We start from the raw sequence: 26,824 nt of genomic DNA on the forward strand, positions 1-26,824 counted from the left end.
AATAGGAGTAATATTTTTAATTCATGGTTTAACTTTACTATACTTTTTGTTATTTTATTTGTGTGAAATTTCAGGACATTCTCAAACATATCTGCTGTAATCTTAAAGATTACACATCACCAGTTATAAGTGGAAAGAAAAATAATTCTTGCACATAAAAATAACGAGTTCACAGATACTTACAATCATTCTAGCAATTAAATCTCATAGAACAATCAATTATATACAGCTTTTAATTTTGATTCTTCTTTTAAAATTTTTAGCAGAAATTAAAGAAAATATTTATTTAGATGAAGAAGTATATACATGCGTCTCTTTGCATAATCAAAAAATGTTTTGATTATCAGTTTTTATGATAAACAAACCATTTTATTTGTGCATTATTTTTCTTTGAATCACTAAATATATTTCGTAATTAAATTGCACATTTGAAAAACTATCACTGAATTTAAAATAAAATTACTAAATAGCAATTACTTTATTCAGTACAGGGTTCTTTTTAGTAAATTAGAATTTTCCTAATCAGAAGCAATTTTCAGACATAATAAAAATGCATATTTATATTACATTTGTCCCATTTCATTTCAAAAATGACCCTTCTATCAAGATAGCTTAATAAAAATATCAAAGCCAGTTTTTCCTTGGCAAAAGAGTTCATGAACACTTTGGAGGAATAAATGCACAAATATCTGTAGTGATACGAAATCACTTCATTCACGATGGATTCAATCCTTCCCATTCAATTAAATACTGCACACTTCCATCAGGAGCAGTCCGTTTGGCAAGAACAGAGAACTTCTCACCATTGGCTAATCGGTCTGCCATGCCAAAATAATTACTGACTGAAGAACTTAAGTCAGAAGTTGGAGCTGTTGAGGCAGCAGTTGATTTTTGTGACTCTGATGCAACTTTATTGACAGTTTGAGAGTCATTCAGTAGCCTACCAACATCAGATTCACATGACTTATTACCAGTGTATCTCTGTCGTGGATATACTGTCAAGGTAGATTTCCTTCGAGCATTACTCCTCAATTTACTATTCCTTAAATGAGTCTGAGGGCGGTTAGGCACTGCAGATGATTCTGAACTGCTCAAGCTGTAACTGCTCAGAAAAGGATTGTTCAATCCTTCAAAATTAGTGGGATGCGGAATAATGGAATTAAGAGTGCCCTGAGAAGATGAAGTGTCTTCATTGTCAGAGATTTCAATTATGGGTGGAGTAGTACGAGTAAACTTTCTTGCTCCATTTGGTCTCCTATATCGTGCAAGTCTGTGTGGTAACTTTCGTTTCTCCTATAGAAAGAGAAATATTTTATCAAATAATAATTAAATGAAAACATTTTATATCTTAAATTAACTTACTGTTATTTAATGAAATTTAACTTCCATTTTTGCATTTCATCCCATTTAACCCTATTAACCGTATATGTTTTGAAAAGGTTTTAGACCCACTTGGAAAATATTACATTTACATACCACTTATTATCTAAATTTGTAAAATTATTTACTTTATACTATTTGTCACATCATTAGAACAATTTCTAAATGTCTTAAGAAATATTATAGCAAAATATGTTAAAGAGCACAGCAATATACTCAAAGTTGCAACAAATCTTATGACCAAACAAAAGCAGACATGCTCCCAGTTTATTAAACTATCATATCATTTTTAATAGATACTCTGATTGTTTAATAATTATAGCAAAAAATGGTTAGCCTTTTCTTTTCAAAAAATATAAAATAATGTTAATTACACTAATTCTGAATTATTAAAATCTGTCACAAATTTGATAAATAACCACAAAATGAAAGAAACATTTACATATAAAGAAGAGGTAAGTAGCTTATCAAACCATCTTTAGAATTTCCTTTGAATTGAATGAAATATTAAGATGACTTCTGCATTTATATTCACTTATAAATTACTACTGTATTGCCCCGTTGAGAGAAAATACAATAGGAAACCAAGAACTTCATGGTCAAGACCACAAAAATACTTCTTAATAAGACTGACTGCCAAACTATTTCTGCTTGCTGACGATATCTCATTCTACAAGCATAGAGGCATCTCACAGTGTAGTGTTTCTTATTTATTCATCACAATATTTTTAATGTCTTGGTTATAGATCAAATATTTTTAATATTTTGCTAGTGCAGTCTTGTTACTTGCTTTCAAAACTTTTCTAAGGCCTCTTTATCCTGATTATCAATTCACACCTTTTATATAATTTTATAACTTCAAGAACACTTTACTGGTGTAATTAAGATGCAAATGACTATTTTATCAGAAGAATTTCAAGCTTTCTAACATTTAAATGTTTTAAATAAAGAACTGTAATTTTTTAGATATGCAAAGCTTTTTAAAAGAACATTTTTTTTTAAATAACCCACAAAAGAAAATGCCTGAATTTTATTTGTATTAAATTTAAATTTCAAGTTGTAATATATATATATATTATTGAATAAAATTCAATTAGCATTACCAAGCTAAAATTCTGAATACAAATTTAAATAAATAAATAAAACCGCTTGTGGGATTTTTACAAAACTTGGCACTTAAATATCATTTAAAGCTTAGAGCCAACATACTGATAAAAAATCAGTGTGCCATTTTAAAAACAAAATCTCATTTTTGTTTCAAAATATGCAGGTTACAGCAATACTATATACAGTGCAAATCCTGAGATCCAAACTCGTTGGTACTTCAGCGATTTCGGTTTTGGGATTTTTCCAGATATTAGATCATCAGTTTAAATTTAGTAAGATGGCATGCAGAAATTAAAAAATTAAAAATATGAAATTGTGGTTAATGAAATAGCAAAGCATTTATGCTCTAAAGGATGTCAAAATTTACAACAAATAGGGTTAATATTTATTTCTTTACTTTATTAAACATTTCTTTCAATCTAAGTTGTTTAAGTTGCTTCGATTTTTGTGCTAATACTTCCTCTTTAATTCTATAATACTTCCTCTTTAATTCTATAAACAGACATAATTTCTTGTTCAGTTACAAAATTCCATTTTGTTCAAATCCTGTAATTGCCGTGTCCAGAATTCTGACTAATTTATCAATCGAAATTTTTTTGTTTTCAATAACCTGTCACTTTATCTCACTATCAATAGTGGTATTTTCTGGATCTAGAACCATATTACAGATTTCAGCATTTGTTAATTGACTCATGATTGGGCACTATCATCGCAATGAAAAACTTCTGTTATATCATCTTCATTTATTACCACTTCTCCAAATTTCTTTACAAAATCCATTAATTGGAATATTTCATCTTCGGTTTGTCATATCCAAAAACTTTCAAATTTGCGGCTTTCATCATCGTTCTCACCATGAAATACGGAAGCTGGCTATAAATTATGCTAAGCACTTTAAGAATCTGGAGACACATCCTCCACGATCTTGCGATGCATCACACAGCAGATTTTACGCTAAAATATTTTAAGAATTCTTGAACAATCTTGCCATTATTCAAGAAATTTAACATGGATTTTAAAAAATGCTACTTTATATTTGCATTTCACTGCACGCACTATTACGATATCTACAGGGTGAATGATGGATGTACAATTTGGAGGAAAGAATAATATGGATACATTATCTTTCACTAAAAATTTAAGTGATGTATGAGCCGAACAGTTGTCTACAATCAGGACAATTTTTTGCACTATCAGGACAATTTATGAAATGATTTTTAAACCAATCATTCATTAGTGCTTGTGTCATCCATGCTCTTTTATTTTCACAATACATAACAGGGAAATTCTTTATTCCTTTATATGCTCGAGCTCGTGTATTTTTTTCTTATTATAAAAAGTTAACACTCATACATTCCTGCAGCATTTGCACATGCTAAAATTGTTAGTTTTGTTTTGGGATCTTTGACACCAGTTGGAGCCTTCTCTGTAGAGGTTGCCATGGTATTTTGTGGTACATATTGTTGACTTAATGTTCTGTTGTTTTCCTCATGCAAATTTAGTTCAGAGGCCAATCGGTGATTAACTAATGTAGTTGCCGCTGACGAAGTATTGGTGGGTTGACCGATGTTGTTTATATACTTGGTGTTCATGAGCACGAGAGAGTTTGCTGGTTTCTTCTTGTCTATTATTATATTTAAAGTCATGAAATAAAGATTAGTTTTATTTTATATTAGTCTCGGCATTTATTTAAAGCAAAGTATACTTTTGCGACTGCTCCAACGCCAACAAGTTATGGGCCCAGCTCAGTTTTGAAGGAATGTAAGCAAAGAGGGCTGTTATCTGCAAAAAGAATCTGAAGTGTTTAGAAGTTGGTTCAAGTGGTTGTACTTACACGAAATTAAAGATGTCTTTACTACCAGAAGGGCTTGAGTTATTGAACCATGACAACTGGGATCGATGAAGAGTCGTTATCAAGATGCTGTTACTAGACAGAAATTGTTGGAGCTTCATACAAGAAGGTAAAGAAAAAATGGTTAAAACTGCAACAAGACGTGACAAGCAGTGTTTCACATTGAGAGAAAATAGAACCTTCACCGTGTTATATTATGGAATTAAAACTGAGTTTAGGCCATTGATACAAGAATGTTCCAGTGGTAAAGAAGCATCAGAGGTTCTACAGAAGCAATATGAACTCAAAACAAGAGCCAGAATAATCCAGCTTCTAGATGAATATTTCAATATTAGATATGCACCTGATGAAGAAATTGGGCTATTCATCACAAGGATAAAAATGACTGCAAAGAAGCTTGCTGAAACTGGACACAACTTAGCAGATCTTTTTAAAGGGTTTCAAGCGATTCGGAGGTTACCCCAGGAATACTCCGGGGTTGTGCAATTGATTTATAGGTGGAAGGACGAGGATTTTAACGCTGGAAAAAATTGCTGAAGAACTGGGAAGGGAAGAAAGTCGGCTTCATCAGGTACAGGCAGATTTAGAAGACAGCAAGGTAAACGTATTTTATACTATCAGCACAAATGCCGGAGAAAGTAATCAAGTTGAAAGTAAAACTAAATGCAAGAAAAAAGAGGGAAATACGAAGAAAGGACCTTGTTATATATGTCATAAAAGAGGACAATCACTCAGAGCAAAGGAAACTTAAGTAAAAGTTAAAAGTGGACGATTAAAATGGACAGTTTAAAAACAGAGTTAATGTTAGTAGAAAATTATGTGTCAACTACAGATAAAAGAGGTAACGCAGACAAAATAGAGATAAATTACAAATGAGATGCAAAGGAAACTAGGGCTCATAAAATATGGCTATTAGAAGAACATAGATTAATAGAAACCTGTAATGTGAAATTCAATGAAAAACTGAGTGCAGAAGATAACATCCTGGGCCAGAAATCAAAAACTAGGTTTAAAAGACTAAACGAAATGGAGGGGTTGTAAGAATCGGATAAAGAACAGGAAACTTCAACAGAACAAATTAAATCATTGGAACATAAATCTACTGCGAAAGAGCTTTCAGACTTAAACTAGCAAAGAAAAGCAGTTAAGAGGCCAGATGGAACATGTACAGACACTTGTGGTTTAGGTCTCATAATGACACTGAAAAATACTGTGAGGCTAGAAATATTAATGGTATAAGGTCAGGCCCAGCTGATTTTGAAATCACTAAAATAATAATAAATTACAAAATTTAGCACTGCATAATAAAAAAAAAATCATATCTCAAAAAGGGAAAAGTTGTCTTTGATGTAATATTTTACGAATTCTTTATTCTCAATAATAATAATAATTTTGAAATGTTTCAATCAAGGCAAGATTTCATACCCAAAAACTTGAGTACTGCACTGTTTATATTAAGTAAGAATTCAAATGATAACCCATCAAATATATATTTGTAATTCAATCGCAAAAAAAATTCCTCCAAAATGCTAATTCACATTCAAAATGGCAATCATAAAAAATAGAGTATGTCAAATGAGTAAAATCAAAGACCTGCCAATTTTGGCCGAAATTAAGGACTTTTAAGAACCCAACATGGTTTTCCAAAAAACCTCAGAATTTTTAAGTACTTTTAATGATTGTACAAATCCTGTTAATCATTTCAAAAACTTTCCTAATAGTTTCTCTTTCTCTAATTACAAATAAAAAAATTTATGAGTTTTTAATTGTGTTGTTTTTCTTGAAGCAAATGGAAACAAAATGCTGAATCGGATAAAGAACAGGAAACTTCAACAGAACAAATTAAATCATTGAAACATAAATCTACTCCGAAAGAGCTTTCAGACTTAAACTGGCAAAGAAAAGCGGTTAGGCCAGATGGAACATGTACAGATACATATTACTACGTAGAAGGAACAGACACTTGGTTAAGGTCTCATAATGACACTAAAAAATACTGTGAGGATAGAAATATTAATGGTATAAGGTCAGGCTCGGCTGATTTTGAAATCACTAAAATATTGATAAATTGCAAAATTTAGCACCGCATAATAAAAAAATCATATCTCAAAAAGGGAAAATTGTTTTTGATGTAATATTTTATGAATTCTTTATTCTCAATAATAATAATAATTTTGAAATGTTTCAATCAAAGCAAGATTTCATACCCAAAAACTTGAGTACTGCACTGTTTATATTAAGTAAGAATTCAAATGATAACCCATCAAATATATATTTGTAATTGAATCGCACAAAAAAAAATTTCCTCCAAAATGCTAATTCACATTCAAAATGGCAATCATAAAAAATAGAATAAGTAAAATGAGTAAAATCAAGGACCTGCCAATTTTGGCCGAAATTACGGACTTTTAAGAACCCAACATCGTTTTCCAAAAAATCTCAGAATTTTTAAGTACTTTTAAAGATTGTAACAAATCCTGTTAATCATTTCAAAAACTTTTCTAATAGTTTCTCTTTCTCTAATTACAAATAAAAAAAATTATGTGTTGTTTTTCTTGAAGCAAATGGAAACAAAATGCTGAAGAAATACAAATTTTAATACAGCAAAATTTTTTAAAAGAAGAAAATTTTATATATTGCTTATTACTCTGAGGCAAAATAAATATTAAATATTTATTGTAGATGATAACTGCTTGCTAAACAGAAGTGTTACAGGTTTTTGCAATATGAATTTTCATAAAACATTATGTTTAAAAACCGATATTTTATTTTTGAAAAAAATACTTAATATTAAACAAACTATGCAAACACACACTTTTGAAGAAGTTATATTTTGTAGTTTCAAGTTAATATATTTAAAAATTTGTACTTTTCAAGACATAATTAAACAGTTCAAAGTATCTAATTACTTTGTGAGACACTCCACATTTTCACTCTTTTCTGATGTACAACAATGTACAAACATGGATTAAAAGTGAAGATTTTTTATTATGCACAGAACATAATTAAATATAGTAAACTTATTGATGCCTACAGTATCATGAACTATTTTAGATTACATTTTAACATGTATTTATTTATAGGTTAACAAGAAAAAGTATAGAAAATGTTGATAAATATCAAAACTTACTTTAATAAAAATAGTTTTTTTATATTCATAAACTAAAACGAAGTACTTAACAGGTAGATAAAAGGCTGGCACATTCCCCTCTGAAATCCCCCCCCCCCGTTAAGAACCTCTGCTTTATAGAATGTGCAATATTATAAACATTTAAATACATATCCTCATGTTCCAAATATATATTTCTCTTGCATAAAGAAGCCAGTGAACTGTTTGCATTTAGAATTTTCAATCTTCTTGTTTTACATTTGCATGCCTATTAAATAATTTTGCTTCACAGTTTATATACGAACATCATTTGAAAGAATATTTGATGCAATGAAGTTTCATCTTCAAAACATAAATGATTGTGAAATTATATAAATAAAATCCATTCTTTATCCAATTTAATTAAAGCAATGCTAAAAATTAATTTTTTTAACAATTTTAATTTAAAAAGGAACCTGTTGGTGATGATTCAAATTTATTTCTGATCTTATTTCATGATCAGAATTAAATTTGAATCTTCAAATAATTTCATCTTTCTGATCTCATTTCATCTTGAAATAAATAGCAACTAATCAAAATTTAAATAATAGTATAGTTATAATATTCAGTTTACCTTCTTACTTGGTTGACAAAAAGCTCTTTTACTTTCTTCTTCATCTGGACTTGAATGAACAGACTTCTCAATTTTTTTAAAAGGTCTGCTATAACTTTCACTTTTAGCAGATTCACTTACAGGAATGGTAAGTTTGTGTGCTCTTTTTGCCAAAATTGTGCTAAAAACAATTTTAAGAATTTAATAATTTCATACTAAATCAGCTAAGACTAAAAGGTCTCATTAATTTAAACAAAAATGAAGCAACATGAACAAAGTAAGAATATATAAAAATTAATATCCAGACTTTTAATCAACCTTGTACGTTTGAAAAAGCTGTTTTGTTTTAAAAAATTGTCTTTTTAAATTGCAGTAACTGAAGATAAAATAACCTACTAAACCTACTAGCCTTTTTTTCCTAAAACATATTTGTACACCAAAATAAAAGATGAAGTCTGAATAAATTACTTTTACTTTACAATCTACAAGCAATATTCTGCTTTAGCTTCAGTATATACTGAAGCAAAAAACCAAACTATGATGAATTCTATTTCTTAATCAAACCAATTTAAATACATAAATAAGTTTTAAAAATTTATTTCTATATTAATTAATTTTTATGAATTAATAATATAGATGAATTATAAATTTATAATATAGATGAATTAATAATATAGATGAATTTTAATTTAAAGCAGAAACATAATAATACTAATACACCTTCTATATTAATTTAAGGTAATCTTCAATGAAAATTGTCCACTCCTCACCCAAAAAAAAGTATAATCCTTCTTACAAGTTTGAAAAATTATTTTATGCACAAATTATGATCTTCAGATACATCCCTAAGAAGTAAAATCTAATCAACTAAGTTTCATTTCAACATTCATTAACTAAATGTTTATTTCATGAAATCTAGATGTAGATGTTTAAAGAGAAAAAATCTGATGTGTACACCACATGACTTCCTTGTAAGGAATATTAAATTATACGCACTTTTTCTTACACTTCATTTAAACTTCTTGGATTGAATTAAATCTACTTCGCTGACAGCGCATAAACCACAATAGAAAAAATGCATTCTTTAAAATGCACTCTATTTGTTTACCATAGCGACACTCTGATGCTAGGTTCACTTAAGAGTATTATATTTCATTCATATTATAACTCAGAATGCACAAAATTTATATCATTTAAAGAATTATCTAATCGTTGCCACATGTTCTATTTAAATACTATAATAAAATTAGAATGATGTATAAAAGAAATTAAGCAAACAAAACAAAAAAGGAACAGTTTTTCACAGACAATTGAGTATTTCTCATTCAATTAATTCGATTCTCACTTCACGACAAAGCAAAAATACATAAAAACTCAAAATATCTGTATTAAAAATTACGAAGTAAATCTTAAACACTTATTTCCTGAAAAAAATTCCAGAATGGATTAAGCATGATTTAATTCGCAATAATAAATGAAGGTGTTACCTTTGTTGCTGCGAAGCTAAGTTTCTCTAGATTGGCAACAAATCCACTAGCCTGCTGTTTCAAATGTAAACAAGCACTGGCCGCCATCAAAAAAATTGTTAGGCTTAGAGCGGCACTTAAAAAACTTTAAAATTGTTGATAATTCTAAAAATATTGCATACAGATTTACTAAAGGCATAATGTTTATATACGTTTGGCACAGCCGATTGCAACCAAAATACGAGGTGCACATCTACATGTTATAGCAGTCCTATATACAAAATTTCAACGTTCTGAGGCTACTCATTTTTGAGTTATGCGAGATACATTCGTACAGATGCCACGAAAAATTCTCTCCAGAATTCATTTTAAAGCAGTTTTAGAATTTTTTTGGAGTGAAAGAGTATTTTATTCTGTCCTTACGTACAGATATCACACAAAAATATCATTAAATTGCATTCGATAGCGGTCAAAATGGATATTTTCGTTGAAATATGCTGCCTGAAACTTTTCGCGATTATAATACTTCCTTTTTACTTCGTACAAGGAAGTAAAAACGGCATTACTAAAGAACAAGAATAATAAGATACTCAATGTTTAAAAGGATTACTAATAAAACATTTCCTTTTCACACACAACATCTTATAGATAAATAACACTTTCTATGAAATTAAAGTAATGAATTCGACATATTGTTCATTTTTACCATTTCTAAGTGCTTCAGTTTGAAAGAGTTTATGCCATGTTTAAGGACCACTTGTAAGAATCGTTGCTACTAAAACTGCACACAAAAAAAGGACATTTCTTATCTCCCATTCTACTGGGCCAATTGACAAAATTCAGATTGCATTTTTTATGTCTCAAAAGCACGACTTAGTATATATACAGCATCATTCTAACATAGATATTTTGACATAAAATCGGATTTTCTCTGAAATGACATGCCAATTTTTTTCTATATTTCGATTCTACAACTCAAACTATGCCTAAATATTAAATTTTGCAAAATTTGGTGCAAAATTTATGGAGAACTTCAAAAATTTTATCTTGGCGTATATTTTTCAGTTTGTGCGAAGAATAATTTACTTAGCGAACTTCTTAATTTATAGCACCCTATTTTCCTTTTCTTTTTTTCATCGAAGACCAGTGAGGGAAAAAAGTCATCGTTCATACTTTCAAATAATTTTAACAAAGTGTGTATTATTGTTTGCCGTTATTATCACTCACCAAAAAAAGAGCCAAATTTCAACACTCTTCAATATGTAAATTCATGTGTATCTTAGAAAATTTTGAATAAAAAAGTATAATTTTTTGCAGGAGTGCCTAGAAATACATCTACTTTAACACGATGTTAAAAATTTTATTCGTTATAAAACAAAAAATTTTTTTTTAAATTTATAAAAATATTTTAAAATACAAATTTTAAAAATAAAAGTGTGCGAATTCTATTTAAGCCTAAATTTCGAATTCTGGAAAGAAAAAAAAAAAAGAGAGATTAATAAATATATATCAAATTCAATTAACATCGAGAAGCTAATATTTTAAGAGCTAATTTTTTTTAATTAATCATGCGATTTTTACAAAAATTGGCATGTCATTTCAAAGAAAGTCTGATTTAGTGTCAAAATACCTATATTAGAACAAGGCTATATATAAATCTAATACATATCTTAAGTCATGCTTTTTAGACGTGAAAAACGCAAGTTGAATTTCATCAATCGGCTCAGTAGAACGAGCGATATAGAACTGTAAGCAGTGTACGTTTGAATTTCATCAATTGGCTCAGTAGAACGAGCGATATAGAACTGTAAGCAGTATACGTATTTCATACAGAGCTGAAATCTATACATAAACTTTATCTATTCAGACCAAAGCCATTCTTATTAAAGAAACTAAACAGTACCCTGCAACATCAGAACATATAAAAAGTGCTTCAGTTCCGGTTTGTTTATTATTTCTTTTTATTTTTCTTTTTATTTATTTATTTATTTATTTACTTATTTATTTATTTCTTACTCAGTAAATCTATTTCACTGACAAGCACATTTCAATAAAATGTCAGGCAAAAAATAAGAAAGAAGCTTAACATTTTTTATGTGCACAACCATGTAAGGCTTTTTCTTTTTTTAATGAAATCTTGCTACAGCAGGGAGCATAATATGTACCGTCAAATGTCGTTAATCCGGACTCGTCGGGGATTCCGGATTATAGATCATCAGTTTAAATCTCGTAAGATGGCATGCAGAAATTCTAAAATTAAAAATATGAAACCAACCATAATTTATGAAATAAAGAACAATTATGATCTAAAGGGTATCAAAATTTACAAAAAAAAAAAAAAAAAAGCTTAATATTTATTTGTTTACTTTATTAAACATTTCTTTCAATGTAAGTTGTTTAAGTTGCTTCATTTTTTATGTGATAATACTTTCCCTCTTTAATTCTATAAAAAGACATAATTTCTTGCTCAGTTACAAAGTTCCACTGTTCAAGTCCCGTAATTGCAGTGCCGAGAATACCGACTAACTTGTCAATCGAAATTTTTTCGTTTTCAATAACCTCTCTGTCACCTTCTTCATGTCTTTATCCATTTTTTGCAATAATTCCACTTTTTGTTTGATGGACATCGAAACATACTTTCGTTTTGTAGATCCTTTGGGAGCTCTAGCATCGGAAATTCTATTTGACATAATCGAAAGTTCAAGTTTACTTTTATAAAATTGCTCTTACAGTCTGCAAAAAATAATAAGCCCGATCCAATTCGAAGATTAAGGAACAACGCAATCATCAACATTAACTGAAATAGATAATTAGATAATTTTAGCTTATATCATCCGTTATACATTAAACGCGCAGGTGAAAACGAAATCCCGACGAGTCCGGATTAACGACTTTTGACTGTATTTACTCATTCGAACTGCGTAGTTTAAATCAAAGGTGCATCGTTTATTTATTTTTTTTTTCAAATAGTTTTCTTTATACTATATTTTTAGTCATAGTTACTATTTTAGGTAATTTTTAGACTTTTATTTTAATTGTTAGTGTTGCACTGTCTCTTCAGATAATTATTTTTAAATTTTCTATTCGATATTATCTATTGAACTGAGCATTTTAAATATATTTATCAATATAAATTTTCCAGAATTTGATTTTATTTATTTGAATTGCATTTCTTTCGGAAGACTACTTTGTAACCCAGACTATGATGCATTTCAAAACTGCATATATTAAAAGAGAAAATACAGTAAAGCAGAGTTAACACTCCTTTCAATGTTCCGTTCAGGAAAGATATATAAATAAGAGAGATGAATAACCGACATTTTAACTTAGGATGATTTGCATACACTGCTTGAAACAGTTTTATCATTGTGCCCATTGCTTTACACAATTTTATCATCCTACATTTGGTTTCTTAAAATGTTATTCATATTTTAGTCAAATATTTTCTTTTTGAAATCACAAGAATCAAATATCATAAGATTAAAAAAGTTTTAAATTTAAAAATTACAAATACTAAATTTTACGCAAAAATAAATTTTTTCTTTTCTTTTTCTATAGGCATTCTGCTTCATTCTTGATCTTTTTCTTCAGGCATTCTGCAAGTATATTAAAAAGCATCCAACTTTTCGAAACACTTTGGTATTTTTGACAATCATTTTAAATAAAGTTATCACCTTCCATTTCATAAAGGCCCGCAAACGGCCGAGCGATAAAGTCGCTGAACAGTGGTAATTCACTCCGGGGTTCGAATCCCCGTAAACGGGCTGGTTGCATGGGCTTTTTCATGGATTTTCTCATGTGTAATGTGTATGCCAGCTAGTTTCTTTTAGAAAGTTCTTCACGAAGGCATCCTTCCTTTTAGGCAGATATTCCTGCTTTGCCGTAACTTAATAATCCAATTCAATCCATTTTAACAGTATTTGGTCAGAGCCTTTATCAGTCTTTAGAGGCTAAGCATTTTGAAGGTATGAGATGAAAGGAAAGACTGGTTTCATCAAGAGGTTTTGGTTTATTTAATTATGGCAAAGCACACTAGGGCTATCTGCTTAAGGGGAGGGATGCCTTCGTGTAGGACTTTCTAAGGGAAACTGCCTTGTATACACATTACACATGGAGAAAACGCCCATGCAGCCAGCCCGTTTGCAGGATTTGAACCTCGGATCGAACTACCAGTGTTCAGCAACTTTACTGCTTGGCCTCTGTTTCATCAGGAGGAAAGAAAAATCTTTAGGTGACATCCACATACATCACTGGATAAACTCTTGAATCTTCAAATAATTCGACTGAGAAATCATGGGATTCTCCGTTTATGATACGATACGATGTTCTATAATGTAATTTAAATTTATACAACCATATAGTCTAAAACCAGTTGCTCTTCACTTTAATCAGCAATGATATCGTTTTTGTCTTTTCTGTTAACACAAGCTCAATTGATGGTATTTGCTGGTGTACATGTCCAATTGTTTTCTTTTTGAACACATAATTCTTTGACGTAGCCTGAAAGTATATTCAAAAGTGTTCAACTTAAAACATCTCGGTATATCTGACAGCCAAATTTCCCTTCAAATTTTTGCTTACTTTTCTCCCTAATTTTCTTGTTTTCTTCTACAGTTATTTTCAGTGCTCACACAAGATGTGTGTGTGTGTGTGATTATGGCAAAGCCTCGAGGGCTATCTGCCTAAGAGGAGGGATGCCTTCATGGAGGACTTTCTAAGGGAAACTGGCTCGTATACACGTTACATATGGGGAAAACCACGAAAACGCCCATGCAGCCAGCCCGTTCGCGGGATTCGAACCTCGGGCCGAACTACCAGTGTTCAGCAATTTTACCACTCGGCCGCTGGTGGGCGCTCACACAAGAAGATTAAGATTTTTCGATTGCTAGACTTCCATAAATTTTCCATTCTTGTCAATTTTTTTAAAATATCAATTACATGAATTGTGTTTCAGCTGAAGACAGCTTTTCATTTTTATTATATGATGAAAGCTGATTAGTGTCAGCTGTAATCCGGCTCATCATTTTATATGACTGGATTTTAATCTTTTACGTGTTATTGTATTATTCTGTGTATTGTCTAGGTATGATTACTGTATTATTTCATTTTTTTAATTCTTTTATGATGAACCGGCTTAATAGTGTCGGTTGTAATCATTTTAACTATAAATAAAGTTTAAAGCAAAGTCCAAAAGATAAATAATTTAATTAAAAGATTTTTTGTTAAATGACAAAGAAATAAAACAGACCAGCAATGTTTATTCTGTACTACTAAGTGACCCGATTATTATATCAGCTACAAACAATCTAAATCATATTAAAGATTATGTTTTTTATACAATCTATAACACGAGAGAAAATTAGCTAATTAAAACATTCTTTCGAAGAGGATTAATGTAAAAATTTATATATATAATTTTTAAAGGTGGGACATTACCCAAACTATCAATGTCCTGTTTGCTTAAAAACATTGTGAAAATAAACATCAAACGAACTTTCTCAGTTTTAGACAATTCAATTTAAATGCAATCAATGTAAAGTATCAGATGATAACAAGACGAAGGCAAAAATTTACTCTTACAAATATTTAAAAAAAAAAAAAAATGGAAGGGAAAAAGAAGTTAAAATTTGAATAATATCATTTATAATTTAAAAAAATAGCTTTTTATATAATATTAATAAATATTTATTATGCATCATTGAGAGAAAACATTTCATATAATTAATTCTCCCTAAAAATTTATTTGAAATTTAAGGTTAAAAGTAACTGCGGCAACTCACTGTAACAGAAATCCATAAACCACATTTGGCGCTATTATCGCTCAAAAAAAGATGCCAAATTTCAAAAAGTGAAAATATGTAAATTCGTGTATATCTTAGAGAAAATTTTGAATAAAAACTCTAATTTTTTACATGTATGCTTAGAACTACACCTACTTTAAGACAATGGTAAAAAGATTATAATTCAAAATTTTTTTTCGAAAAATTTATAAAAATTATTTTAAAAAATAAAACACAAAAAATGGGTGAAATTTATTTGGAATGAACCTAAATTTCGAAATGTGAAAGGGAAAAATCAAAAAAGTTTAATAAAAAAAGAGATATTAATAAATAATTCAATTAATATTGAGGAGCTAAAATTTTGAAAGCTAATATTTTAAAAACTACTTGTACGATTTTTACAAAACTTGGCATTCTGACACTATTTGAGTCGTAGAATCGAAGTATGGAAAAAAATTGGTATGTTATTTCATAAGAAGTCGGATTTTGTGTAAAAATACCTATGTTAGAATAGTGCTATATATAAATCTAATATACAGTGGTGGCCAAAATTGTGGACACTTTTAGAAATTTTTATGTTTTTGAACTTTGTATGCTTATAGAAAACATTACATTTCACAAAATGCAAACTTGTATATATCATTTTAAAGATCATTTTAAAAAATTAATTTCCAAAATAATCTTAGAGTTAAAATTAAGATAAATGAAAATAATAAAAAAATAAACATCATGCCTCTAAGTTTCATTGCATCTCTAATACGCAATGCTTATTTTATTTTTTTACACTTTGAATGAAATACATTCATGTGTACATGCACAGAATGTTTTCACATTTTAAACACTGCATTCACCTTCTGTCCTTGGCACGAGGGCAATTTATCACATCTTTCAAACTTAGTTGTTTCGAATTTCATGTATTCGTTTTAATTCTTCATCGAAACTTCTGATTTTGTTTTGCAAGCATTACGTCAGTTTCTTGGTAAATTATTAATCTCTGATCTTTGTTCAATACCTTTTTTCATTAATTGTAATGCTAAGTCCTTCAAAAACAAACTTCTGGTTCTGGTTGGTGGATTAGCAGTTGAATGTAATATAATTCAAACATTTATTACAGCAACAATCAGTGCAGGAAAGAAAATTACCATTGGCCACCTCCTTTTTATTCTGGCAATTGAATAATTGCCTCACATTTCATCCCCCATATCCACTGCTCCTTTAGTCACATTATAAAAACATATAATTCCTGACATTTTATTTTCTCCAATAGTATCATCTATAGTATGATCGTTATATAATGTTGAAAGCATAAGAACAGTTTTTCCTTTTTTAGGAACATCAGGAATTAATGTTTTATCTTTTTTGAAACCAAAACAGCGTAGTATTCCTAGTTTCATCTTCAGTTTCTGAAATTAAATCTTCAGCACTTTCAAATATTTCTAATAAATCTCACAGGCGTTGCATCTCCAATTCATAGGAAGTCATTCTTTTTACCATAATGCAGTTAGAAATTTTTAAGAATTTAATGTCAAGTACTTTAAGATCACTTGCGAGTAGAAATATTTGCCGTTACACTCTAGAAATAAATTTCTGAACTAAATATGCAGTCAGAAACACACTTACGCGGACAGGCACGTGGGGTGTGTCATACCCCAGTTCCAACAAAATACCGATAAATCTTTTTCTGAAATGCACAGGCAAAGAAAAAGCGATTCTGAGAATCAACCATAACTAGAAACTCAACTACTGAATGCAGCACAGAATTTCAGTTTTACAAGTTAGGAATATTCCACTTTTATGTAGGGCTGGGGTATGATACACCCTATGCGCTTTCCTACAGGTTAAGAACAACTTAAATGTTCTGCTTTTGAACAACTCAATTCTACAAAGAGTGGACCATAAATCTTCCTAAATGTTGATAGAAGATTAGGGCTGATGTTTATTCAATATGATGAATTTCTGATTGTTATGAAATTATTATTTATGATATGTTCTTTACACAAACAGAAATACCCAGCAACTTGATAATTTTTGATTAAATTAAGACGTAATTTCACATTTTTGACAAATTTTTCAAGTACAAATTAAAATTCATAAATCAAGAAGATATAACATACAAAATAATATCTTATGCGTACCTATTTGACTTGGTTATATGTTTTGACTTGCGATATGAAGCATTAAAAGAATCTAGAACATCATTTGTGATAGCCCCAGATTCAGGTATTGATATTACTGGCATTGGAGGAGGGACACGGCATCGCAGACCCCAAAGAAGCGTCTTTCTCTTCACTTCCTTGCCCGAGGTAAACCTGGTATAACAAATAAATTAACTATTAATAACAGATAACAAGAAACATAGGTTTAATAACATACATCATTTGAAATTTCAAAAAATATCTGTGAATTCAGGAAGATGAAATACAATTCACTCAAAATAAAAATATGTAACTTTGCTCTGTTAATATTCATTTTTTAACTCCATAATAAATGTAACAAAATGTACAGCTCCCAAATAAATGTAAAGAATGTACAAAATGTTATTTCATCGTATTATTTAATAATGATCATGGTAACACAGAAAAAATTTAAATATAGTTACACAGCCATTTCCAAATTTAAAATGCACAAATTTCCATTATTTTATGAATTTAAAATTTAAGGATTAACTTTAGAATCTTTAAGTATCTCTCTCTCTCTCTCTCTATATATATATATTTACCTGCTCTTGGTATTTTGAAGAATCTGTAACATTTTTTTCTTTTTTTCATCACCAGGCATTCGAGACATTGACTTAAAGGGAAATAAAAAATATAATTACAACATAAAATAAAAAGAATACATCATCAAATAAAAAAAAAAAAAAAAAAAAATTGGCTCCAATTTTAGGAAATTGGTGCAAAAAGGAAAATTTGGGAAATTTAATGCCAAAAAAAATTTATATTCTCTTACGATGTGAAAACTCATTGCAAGTAATAGCAATTATTTAAAATCAAAAACAATTTATTAACTTTACGTTTTTCTTCATCTGTAAAAGGATCTATTTTCACAAAACAGTTGTTCAGGGCTATAAAGCTCACTTTATGAGAGCAAGTTACTAAAACATATTTTAATGTAAATCAACAATGATTTCACATCAATAAATCACAATGCATTGTAGCATTAATAATACTTACTTCTCCTTTGATCTGGAATTGAGACCATTTCTCTTTTAGGAAAGACATGATTGTAGTATCAAAATCAAAATACTTTTTCCCATGCATTACAGACAAATTAAAAAGGACTAGATGAGCAATATCAGGCCTACAACATAAAAAGAAAACAAATGTAAAATTTTATAATTAAAAAGAAAGAAAAACACAATTCCTAGAAATACCAACAACTAATAATTTACCATCTTAAAGGAAGACGCCGAAGGAACTCTGGTCCTTTATTGCACACAGAGCATACAAAAATATAAAATCTATCTCCATATAAAAGAGGTTCATCTAAGCATTGAAGGCAAGCTATAATAGAAATACATATATAAAGGACAGATCATTTTTAAAAATGAAAGAAAGAACAATGTATTGCATATTATTATTACTTAGCAGTAAATTAAAAAAGAAGATTTAGAAAAAGTTAATAGCTCCCTATCTTAAAAGGTTCAAAATTCACATATAATACCATAAGTCAACTTTGATCAAATCACATGAAAATTGCATATAAATAAATAATAATCATTTTTAAATAATCCTGAAAATATTTTTATAACAATGTGAAATTATTTTTTAAAAACAAAAATCTGCTATATTTTCATATTGCAGAAGTCATTTTCAATTATTATGCACGTAGAACATTAATGCTCATTAATTTAAAAAAAATATGCTCATTATAAAACAGGAAAAGTTGGAATCTGCAAATTCAAAGACATATATGCATTTATCAAATATCAAAATTATAAATCTTTCTTTCCAACTCTTCACATACTATTTGATAGTAATCTATGCAGAAAAGTAAAACAACATTTTAGAACCTTTATAGTTCAGAAATCTGTTGCCAAACCCAAAATTCAGCAGAATGTATGATCTTCATCTGCTGATTATCCCTTCTGCTAGATATGCAATATTTTGCCTAATTACGTATATAGTTATAAATCTCCTCCTGATATACAATACAGTCAAGTTAAACAAATACAGTCAAACAAATACAGTTAAACAAATACAGTCAAGTTATAAATGTGATTAACTAGATACAAATTTTTTTACATATTATATAAAGTCTCCAAGAATGAATGGGAGGATTTCACGAGGTCTTCATGAAGTATGTGTTACGTCAAATGAATTGAAAGTGCTTTTATTTAATTCCATCGTTCAAAAAGATCATGTACAATATATGCACCATTAACAGTAAGTATGACAAGCATCAAAGCAATATTCAGTTGCTGTTTACACTCCGACAAGAATACCTGGTACAATACTTGTAATTGTGATTCTTTCTTTGAGATGGTCAATAATGTCAATTCTTAAACTTTAAACTTTTTTCAAAAATTCATTTTTAACAGAATCCAAAAGAATAGTATATAAGATAAAAACCTATCCTCCTCGGATAAGTCCAATTCTGTCAGTCTATTGTCCTGAGTATTAGCGATTCATCTAATCTCCCAAAAAGCTGAAAAATAGAACTCATTTTGTTGAATCTGCAACTCAGCATTTTCCGTTTGTATTTGCTCTATTTGGGGGAAGAAGACCTAAATCATGTCTACAGTGGGTTCTGCATGGACTTTCAAAGCTTTAGATTTAGCAGTTGTAACAATTTACATAACTGTTTGCATGGAATAGTCTCCTGGTAAGAGGAAGATATATTAAAAAAAGCTGGGTCACTATCCAGTCTCTGTAGTATGTTCAAAACATAGATAATCCTATACACCTGCGTTCCAATTGCATGCAATAGTTTAATTTTAAAGGAATATAACTTATCTTAAAGAATATAATTCTCTTATGCACGATATCACATATATTTGCTTTTGGAAGACTTACATATTGATTATAGCATGGAATGGACTTTTAAGAACAGCAAATGCAAGATTGTCAGATTTTTTTAACATTACCTTCTGATGTTCTAGGCCTTCTTATGTACACAATAAAAATGCATACACATATTCTTTTTGTGTGACAGGATAAAAAAAAAAGCATTTGCAATCAATTTTACATTATACCTATTTTGCACACTTCGGAAAACCTAAGCATCTACATTGTGGTTATGAAAACTTATTTTATACATATTTAAAGACAATTCATCAAATTTAAAGATTAAAAATACTTATATTTGGTTTAAAAAAGGTGCTGCTTTTCAAAATTATATAATAAATTAATGACAGCAATTAGCACTAAGAACAAAATAAGATATTTTACAAAACTAACCTTCGTGAAACCACTGCTTACATCTCGTACATTGAAGCATCTTGGAATACCATCTGTAAAATAAATAAATAAATGTAATGCAAAAAGTTTGATAATAATGAGTATAACATAAAAAGAAATTAAACTTACTCTCCAGGACCCCCACAATAGCAATATGTCTGCTGTAGATTTGAACGGTGAGAACTGTCCCATGTTAATACCTGAGGCTAAAAAAAAATAAACTTATACTTTAACCAAATTAACTGAAAGAAAACAGCACTCATATACCTTATCAGAGATAAAAAAAAACAGTGCAAAAGTAACTCACATCATAAGGTAATGTTTCTTTCATTAACATCATTGCTTGAGCTGGGAAGAAAATTAAACATTAATTTTATGGTTATTTTGCAACAAATTTTTACATACTTTGCAAACACATTTTGAATATGCATAAAGAGTACAATACATGACTAACTGATTGTTCTCCTGGTATGTTTTAGAACTCTTAAAAATACATTATACAGCTGATTTCAATATTAATACTTAATTGAAAGTTGTACGAATTGGCAATAGCTGTTACAATACTGAATGCAGTTTTGATCCAATTAAAGTTTTACATGTTGCGTAATTTAATAGGATCAACCATACTTTAAATTTCACAATGCATGTTTATTAGTACAGAAACTACTTAAGAGAGTACAGAGGCATAACTAGCACCCGGAGACAACTGAAGATTTTGCACCCCTTTCCATGTGCCAAGCATAGAAAACCTTTCATTCTAAAATTTTACAAAGGATCAACCATACTTTAAATTTCACAATGCATGTTTATTAGTACAGAAACTACTTAAGAGAGTACAGAGGCATAACTAGCACCCGGAGACAACTGAAGATTTTGCACCCCTTTCCATGTGCCAAGCATAGAAAACCTTTCATTCTAAAATTTCGTAAAATCAATTTGGCACCTCCTGGATGCTGCTGCGTCCAGGGACAGATATCCCCCTTGCCCCACCCTAGCTATGCCACTGAGACAGTAGTTTAAGTAGTATATCAAAATTTAACTGCAATTAAATTAAATTTCAAGATATTTACGATATGTTCAGAATTACAGCATGTTGTATGGATCACTCAGATTGACGAAAGAGATGTTTGCTTTCAAATTCCATGGATATACATAATATAATTTTGTAATTATACTAATACTGTTGACTCAATACCTTGGCAAAATGACATGTGTTTATTAGAATAGCTGTTACTTTTAAATTGTAAACTTTTCTACTCCGATTCTTGTAACGATCTGTTGTACATATTTTTGTAAAACTTTTACATCGTACATTCAGCGATTTGTCATTATTTCTGTTTTTATTATTGTAAATAATATTTGTGTATCCATATACTTATTTAATAACTTTTATGTACACAATATAATGTCATTTACTGACATATGTTTTGTGATAAGTGAAAAATATTTATTTTATCCCAAAAATGTTAAATATTTCATAAAGGCTACTTGCTCAGTTTTTTTTTTTCCTAATTCTCAAGTAAATTACAAATGCAAAGGTTGTATGTAAATGGGTGAATTTTAATGACTAGTATTAATGCACAAAATATACTTCAATTGTTTTTCAACAGTGTATTCCATATCCATGATATAATGTGCAAAGAACTGACGAGTACAGTTGCTGCCAATTATATGATTGTTATATGAATTAGAAGTAAACTTCAAATAAACTTTTTGGCAATGTTCATTTTTTGTATTTATACATTAACAATTTACATTCAAGTTACTTTAAAACAATTTTCGGAATTGAACTTACTAACTATGAATTTACTCTTTTAAGATAATTCTACTAAAATTAATCTTAAGAGATAACATAATCAATATTTCTTTATAATACACACACATCTAATAAGTCATATAGCTACATACACACAGAAAGAAAGATGTGATGGTTTAGATGTTGATGTATGTTTATTAGTATTAATGTAATGAATAAAATTTATATTAATGAATGTATATACAAAAGTTTTTCATCATTCATAATAATAAATCCATAAATTTCGAGTGTTTCAATATGTAGCACTTAAAATAAAAATATAGTTCTTAATGTGTTTATAATCAAAAAAGCATTTCTTTAAAAACTTGAAGATAATGGCATACAAATTTAACGTGTATCCTCATTATTACATAATCTATGTTTTAATAAATATACATAATCGCTAATTATGCAATTCCAATTTAAAAGTAGTAAACGTAATTAGCAGAAAAGTAAATCACGTATATACAAACAGATTTTAAAATTTTATTCACTTTAAATTTAATAAAAAATTCTATTATATGATAGTAGCATTTCTTTTTACATGATCAGCATGAAATACGACAAATTTGGCAAACTTTTGACAATGACTAATTTGTAAACAAATCATCAGAAATAGCAAGTCATCACCAAGCTATTCATATACTGTCTACTCTGAAATTTTTACAATTATAAATTTAATGAATATAAAAATTTTTTAAATGACTTCAGACAGTTATACTACAACAAAACAGCAATATATATATACAGCTTTTTCCATATTTCTTCAATTAAATCGGCTTCTATTTCCACCATTCAGGATCTCAAAGTTGCAGCCATCACCATATTGAAAATTATCCCCTTCAGAAGCAGAACTTCGCCTGATTGGTTGATCTCTACGTGAAACACAGCTGCGAACGAAACATTTTAAGAAAAGTTTCAAAATGTTCCTCATAGACGGAACATTTCTTGTAAATCACCCGTTTAAACCAGTGCTACTAGAATCTCGTTTCTCGGAAATGTCTCGCCTAGCCGCACACGCCGCTAGATATGATAGCCCTTTTATAGGTGTTAATGAAGACATGATTGCAAATGCATATCTAAATTAGTAATACAATAATACTGCATAAAAATACCACTGTTTAAATTTTTTTGCATGCTGGCATTATATATTTGGTGACAATGTTCATTTTGCAGAGTTTAAAGAGCAAAATATACTTTAATGAAAATTACTTAAATACAATTTAGGTGCTTTCATTACATTATTAAGAAGTCAGTAAAAAAAAGAACAATAATTAGGTAGTTTACAATTTTCTCTTATCATTCACTTTTTAAAAATTATATTCACTTTTTTAAACTGATAATAATTCAATGTGTAGATCAACATGTTTTAACTTGGATACCATCTGTAAAGTAACAGCACTTTCAACTTAAGATCCATATTAATATGCTTACCATTTGTTCCTTTTCTGGAAGCACCACCTTTCTGAAAGTAATTATTCAGAAAATAAAAATCGCATAACAGAGTTTTATAATTAAAAGCATAATACTTAGTAAAAACAAAAAAACTTCATATTCTACTCAGTTCTTAAATATAAAATAAATTAGTTTTTAAAATTTCAGTTAAACTTACAATACTAAAAAAAAAAAATTAAACATTCCATCAAACACTTCAGTATTAAAGACAGTATAAGCTCCCCCCACCCCCAATTTATGCATTTGGAATTCTAATTTAATAAATGTATTTTTTACAAAAATATATTAAAAATATGTTAGGTAGGAAACATCTTGAACAAATAAAATGTAAACAATTACTACTGTAATTACTAAATGGCAGTAAACTCCCTTAAAATTTTTTATAAAACTTCTCCACGAATACTCATATTACTTTTATCCAGAAATATTTTTAAAAACTTTAAATTAATTCCCTAATTATTTGTATGAATTTGTATTTGCTTCCATTTAAAAAAAAAATAATAAATGATAAAAAGATAAAATAAGTAAATTTCTATAATTATAACATAAAAAAGCATTAATGATAAATATTTTCCAGGTTTCAAAAAAACAAATGAATTAAAATCAAAAATATATTTATGTTAAGAGAAGAAAGATTTTCTATGAGCACTTTTAAAATTTATAAAACATTAACAGTACTTAAATTTTAAAATTTCTAAATATAATACACATTTCAAAATATTATGAGTTAGTCTGAGAGTAAAGTTACAAAATCTATATTTCTTATAATGACATCAATCCCATTTTATATTTCTTTTTTAAATATAGATAAACTCTTCGCTTCACATATTTTTTGGTATTTAAAAAAAAAAAATTCCTGCAAAATATTTTACAGCTACTTCTCAGCCATAAAAATTTATTTTCTTGAAAAGTCAGCATAAATACCATGAATGGCACTCAAATTATTATTAAAATAGTATCATCATATGATTTTCTATACACCCTACAATATAAATATGAGGGTTCATCCAGAAATAAGGTTCCCATCAATGTTACAAATAGACAACATTGTTTATTCTCATAGCAATGTACAGTGCCAAAAAAAAAAAGGAGGGAGACAGTTCTATATCTCTCGTTCTACTGGGTCGATTGACAAATTTCAAATTGCATTTTTCATGTCTCGAAAGTGCGACTTAGGATATATATTAGCTTTATATATAGCATTATTCAAATATACGTATTTTGACACAAAATTGGACTTTTTCTGAAATAATATATCAATTTTTTTCCATATTTCGATTCTACGACTCAAATTATGCCTAGATATTAAATTTTGTAGTTTTTAGTGATAAATTTATGGAGAAATTTAAAAATTTATATTGGCACATTTTTTACAGCTTGAGCCAAGAATAATTCACTTTGCGGAATTCTTAATTTGTAGCAACCTACTAACTTTCCTTTTTTTCATTGATGCATGAGAGGATAAAAGGTCCATCATTCATGCTTTCAAATAATGTGAATAAAGTGTGTAAACCACATTTTCGTTATCACTAATATTAAATACATCAAATTTCAAAACGTAAATTCACGTATATCTTAAGAAACGTATCCAGTTAATAATACTAAAGTATCTATTCACTTAAAAATTTAGCTTATATAATATGATCATATATTAATATTATTTTTTTCTGTTTCATAAATTAAATTATTCAAAATTTATTTTTTAAATTAAATGCATATCATTAACTATTATACACCTTCTTTGATAAATACAATATTAAAATTAATTCCATTTATGCAAAAAATGTTCATATATGACATCAAACCATTAAAGAATTAACAGCATTTTAAAAAATGAGTATCTATTTAAAAATACAAATAAAAGTTTACTTTAGCAGTTGATGCAAATATACATTTTCTGCAAGACCACGAAACTTCAGGTTTTAAAACAGAAGAATCAATTTTAGGGATATGACATAGTTGATGATAACCTATGATATAAAATAAGAAGGAATTATTAATAATAGTAGTTAAGATAGTTACAAATAATAGATACTTGTGCAGCAAATATTAATAGATATAGTTAAATAACAGATATTTGTGCAAAAATGAGTTTTTTTTTTAAAGAAACATCTCTTCATAGAAACAAATGAGAAAAGTGAATGAGAAAATGAGAAAATTTTAATTTATTCCTTTTTTAGGCACTCTTCTCTTATCAGGAGAAGATTCAGAAATGTATGCATGTGTGTATGTGCATACATATATGTGTATGAGTGTATACACACACATATGCACATATATCCATACATATGTGCATACATACATATATACATTTATGGTTACTAATGAAAAAAGGTTGCTGACGATCTGGAGGTTTGGATTTTAGATCATTCCAGATAATGGATGTCCAGATTTCATATATTATCATTGCAAAACCATTCACGACATGATATAAATAAGTTATCATATTTGCCATTTTGGTGTACATTTGGCAATTTTAGCACAGCATTAACCCATTACCACCAAGTGATCTATTTATAGATTGTCTACTTTTGGAACGACCAATGAGAACAATATCTTTTAATCACTTATTTTTGTCACTGGCTGATTTCCTTACATATGTGACCATATCCCCAAAGGCATTTTAAAACATTCTTTTTCAGCACAGTCCAGCAGATAATGTCTGAATTTAGTCAAGTGATGCTTTATAACATAGCTTTCGATTTGGTATACAACGAAGAAAAAAACTGAAAGTTAAGTTATACATTTCTTACGTGTTCTACATTTTCAATACCTCTTTATTAATTGTTCTGCGTTATTAGATTAGAAAAATAACTGTTCTTAAAATTAAATTTTCAGCTTAAACATTCTGATCCTATAAATAGATCGCTAGGCATTAGTGGTAACTAA

General features: G+C 28.8%; 1 protein-coding gene across 2 annotated transcripts in view; it reads right to left on the reverse strand.

Moving 5' to 3' along the window:
- Window positions 1-463: 463 nt before the first annotated feature.
- LOC118193872 (metal-response element-binding transcription factor 2-like) overlaps window positions 464-26,824 on the reverse strand; it is a 48,893-nt gene continuing 22,532 nt past the window's right edge. For both annotated transcript variants that reach the window (XM_035365035.2, XM_035365034.2), the window contains exons 5-15: window positions 25,805-25,905; window positions 23,915-23,945; window positions 20,993-21,033; window positions 20,815-20,891; window positions 20,686-20,738; window positions 18,678-18,789; window positions 18,460-18,586; window positions 18,006-18,076; window positions 17,422-17,595; window positions 8,062-8,221; window positions 464-1,293 (exon numbers count right to left, since the gene is read on the reverse strand). In XM_035365035.2, the coding sequence (XP_035220926.1) occupies window positions 715-1,293; window positions 8,062-8,221; window positions 17,422-17,595; window positions 18,006-18,076; window positions 18,460-18,586; window positions 18,678-18,789; window positions 20,686-20,738; window positions 20,815-20,891; window positions 20,993-21,033; window positions 23,915-23,945; window positions 25,805-25,905 (1,526 nt within the window). In that variant the 3' untranslated portion in view covers window positions 464-714. The remainder of the gene's footprint in view (window positions 1,294-8,061; window positions 8,222-17,421; window positions 17,596-18,005; window positions 18,077-18,459; window positions 18,587-18,677; window positions 18,790-20,685; window positions 20,739-20,814; window positions 20,892-20,992; window positions 21,034-23,914; window positions 23,946-25,804; window positions 25,906-26,824) is intronic.

This window comes from Stegodyphus dumicola, chromosome 8 (assembly GCF_044657685.1).
Source record: "Stegodyphus dumicola isolate Sdum_Otavi_A_Nest chromosome 8, ASM4465768v1".
Lineage (NCBI taxonomy): Eukaryota > Metazoa > Arthropoda > Arachnida > Araneae > Eresidae > Stegodyphus > Stegodyphus dumicola.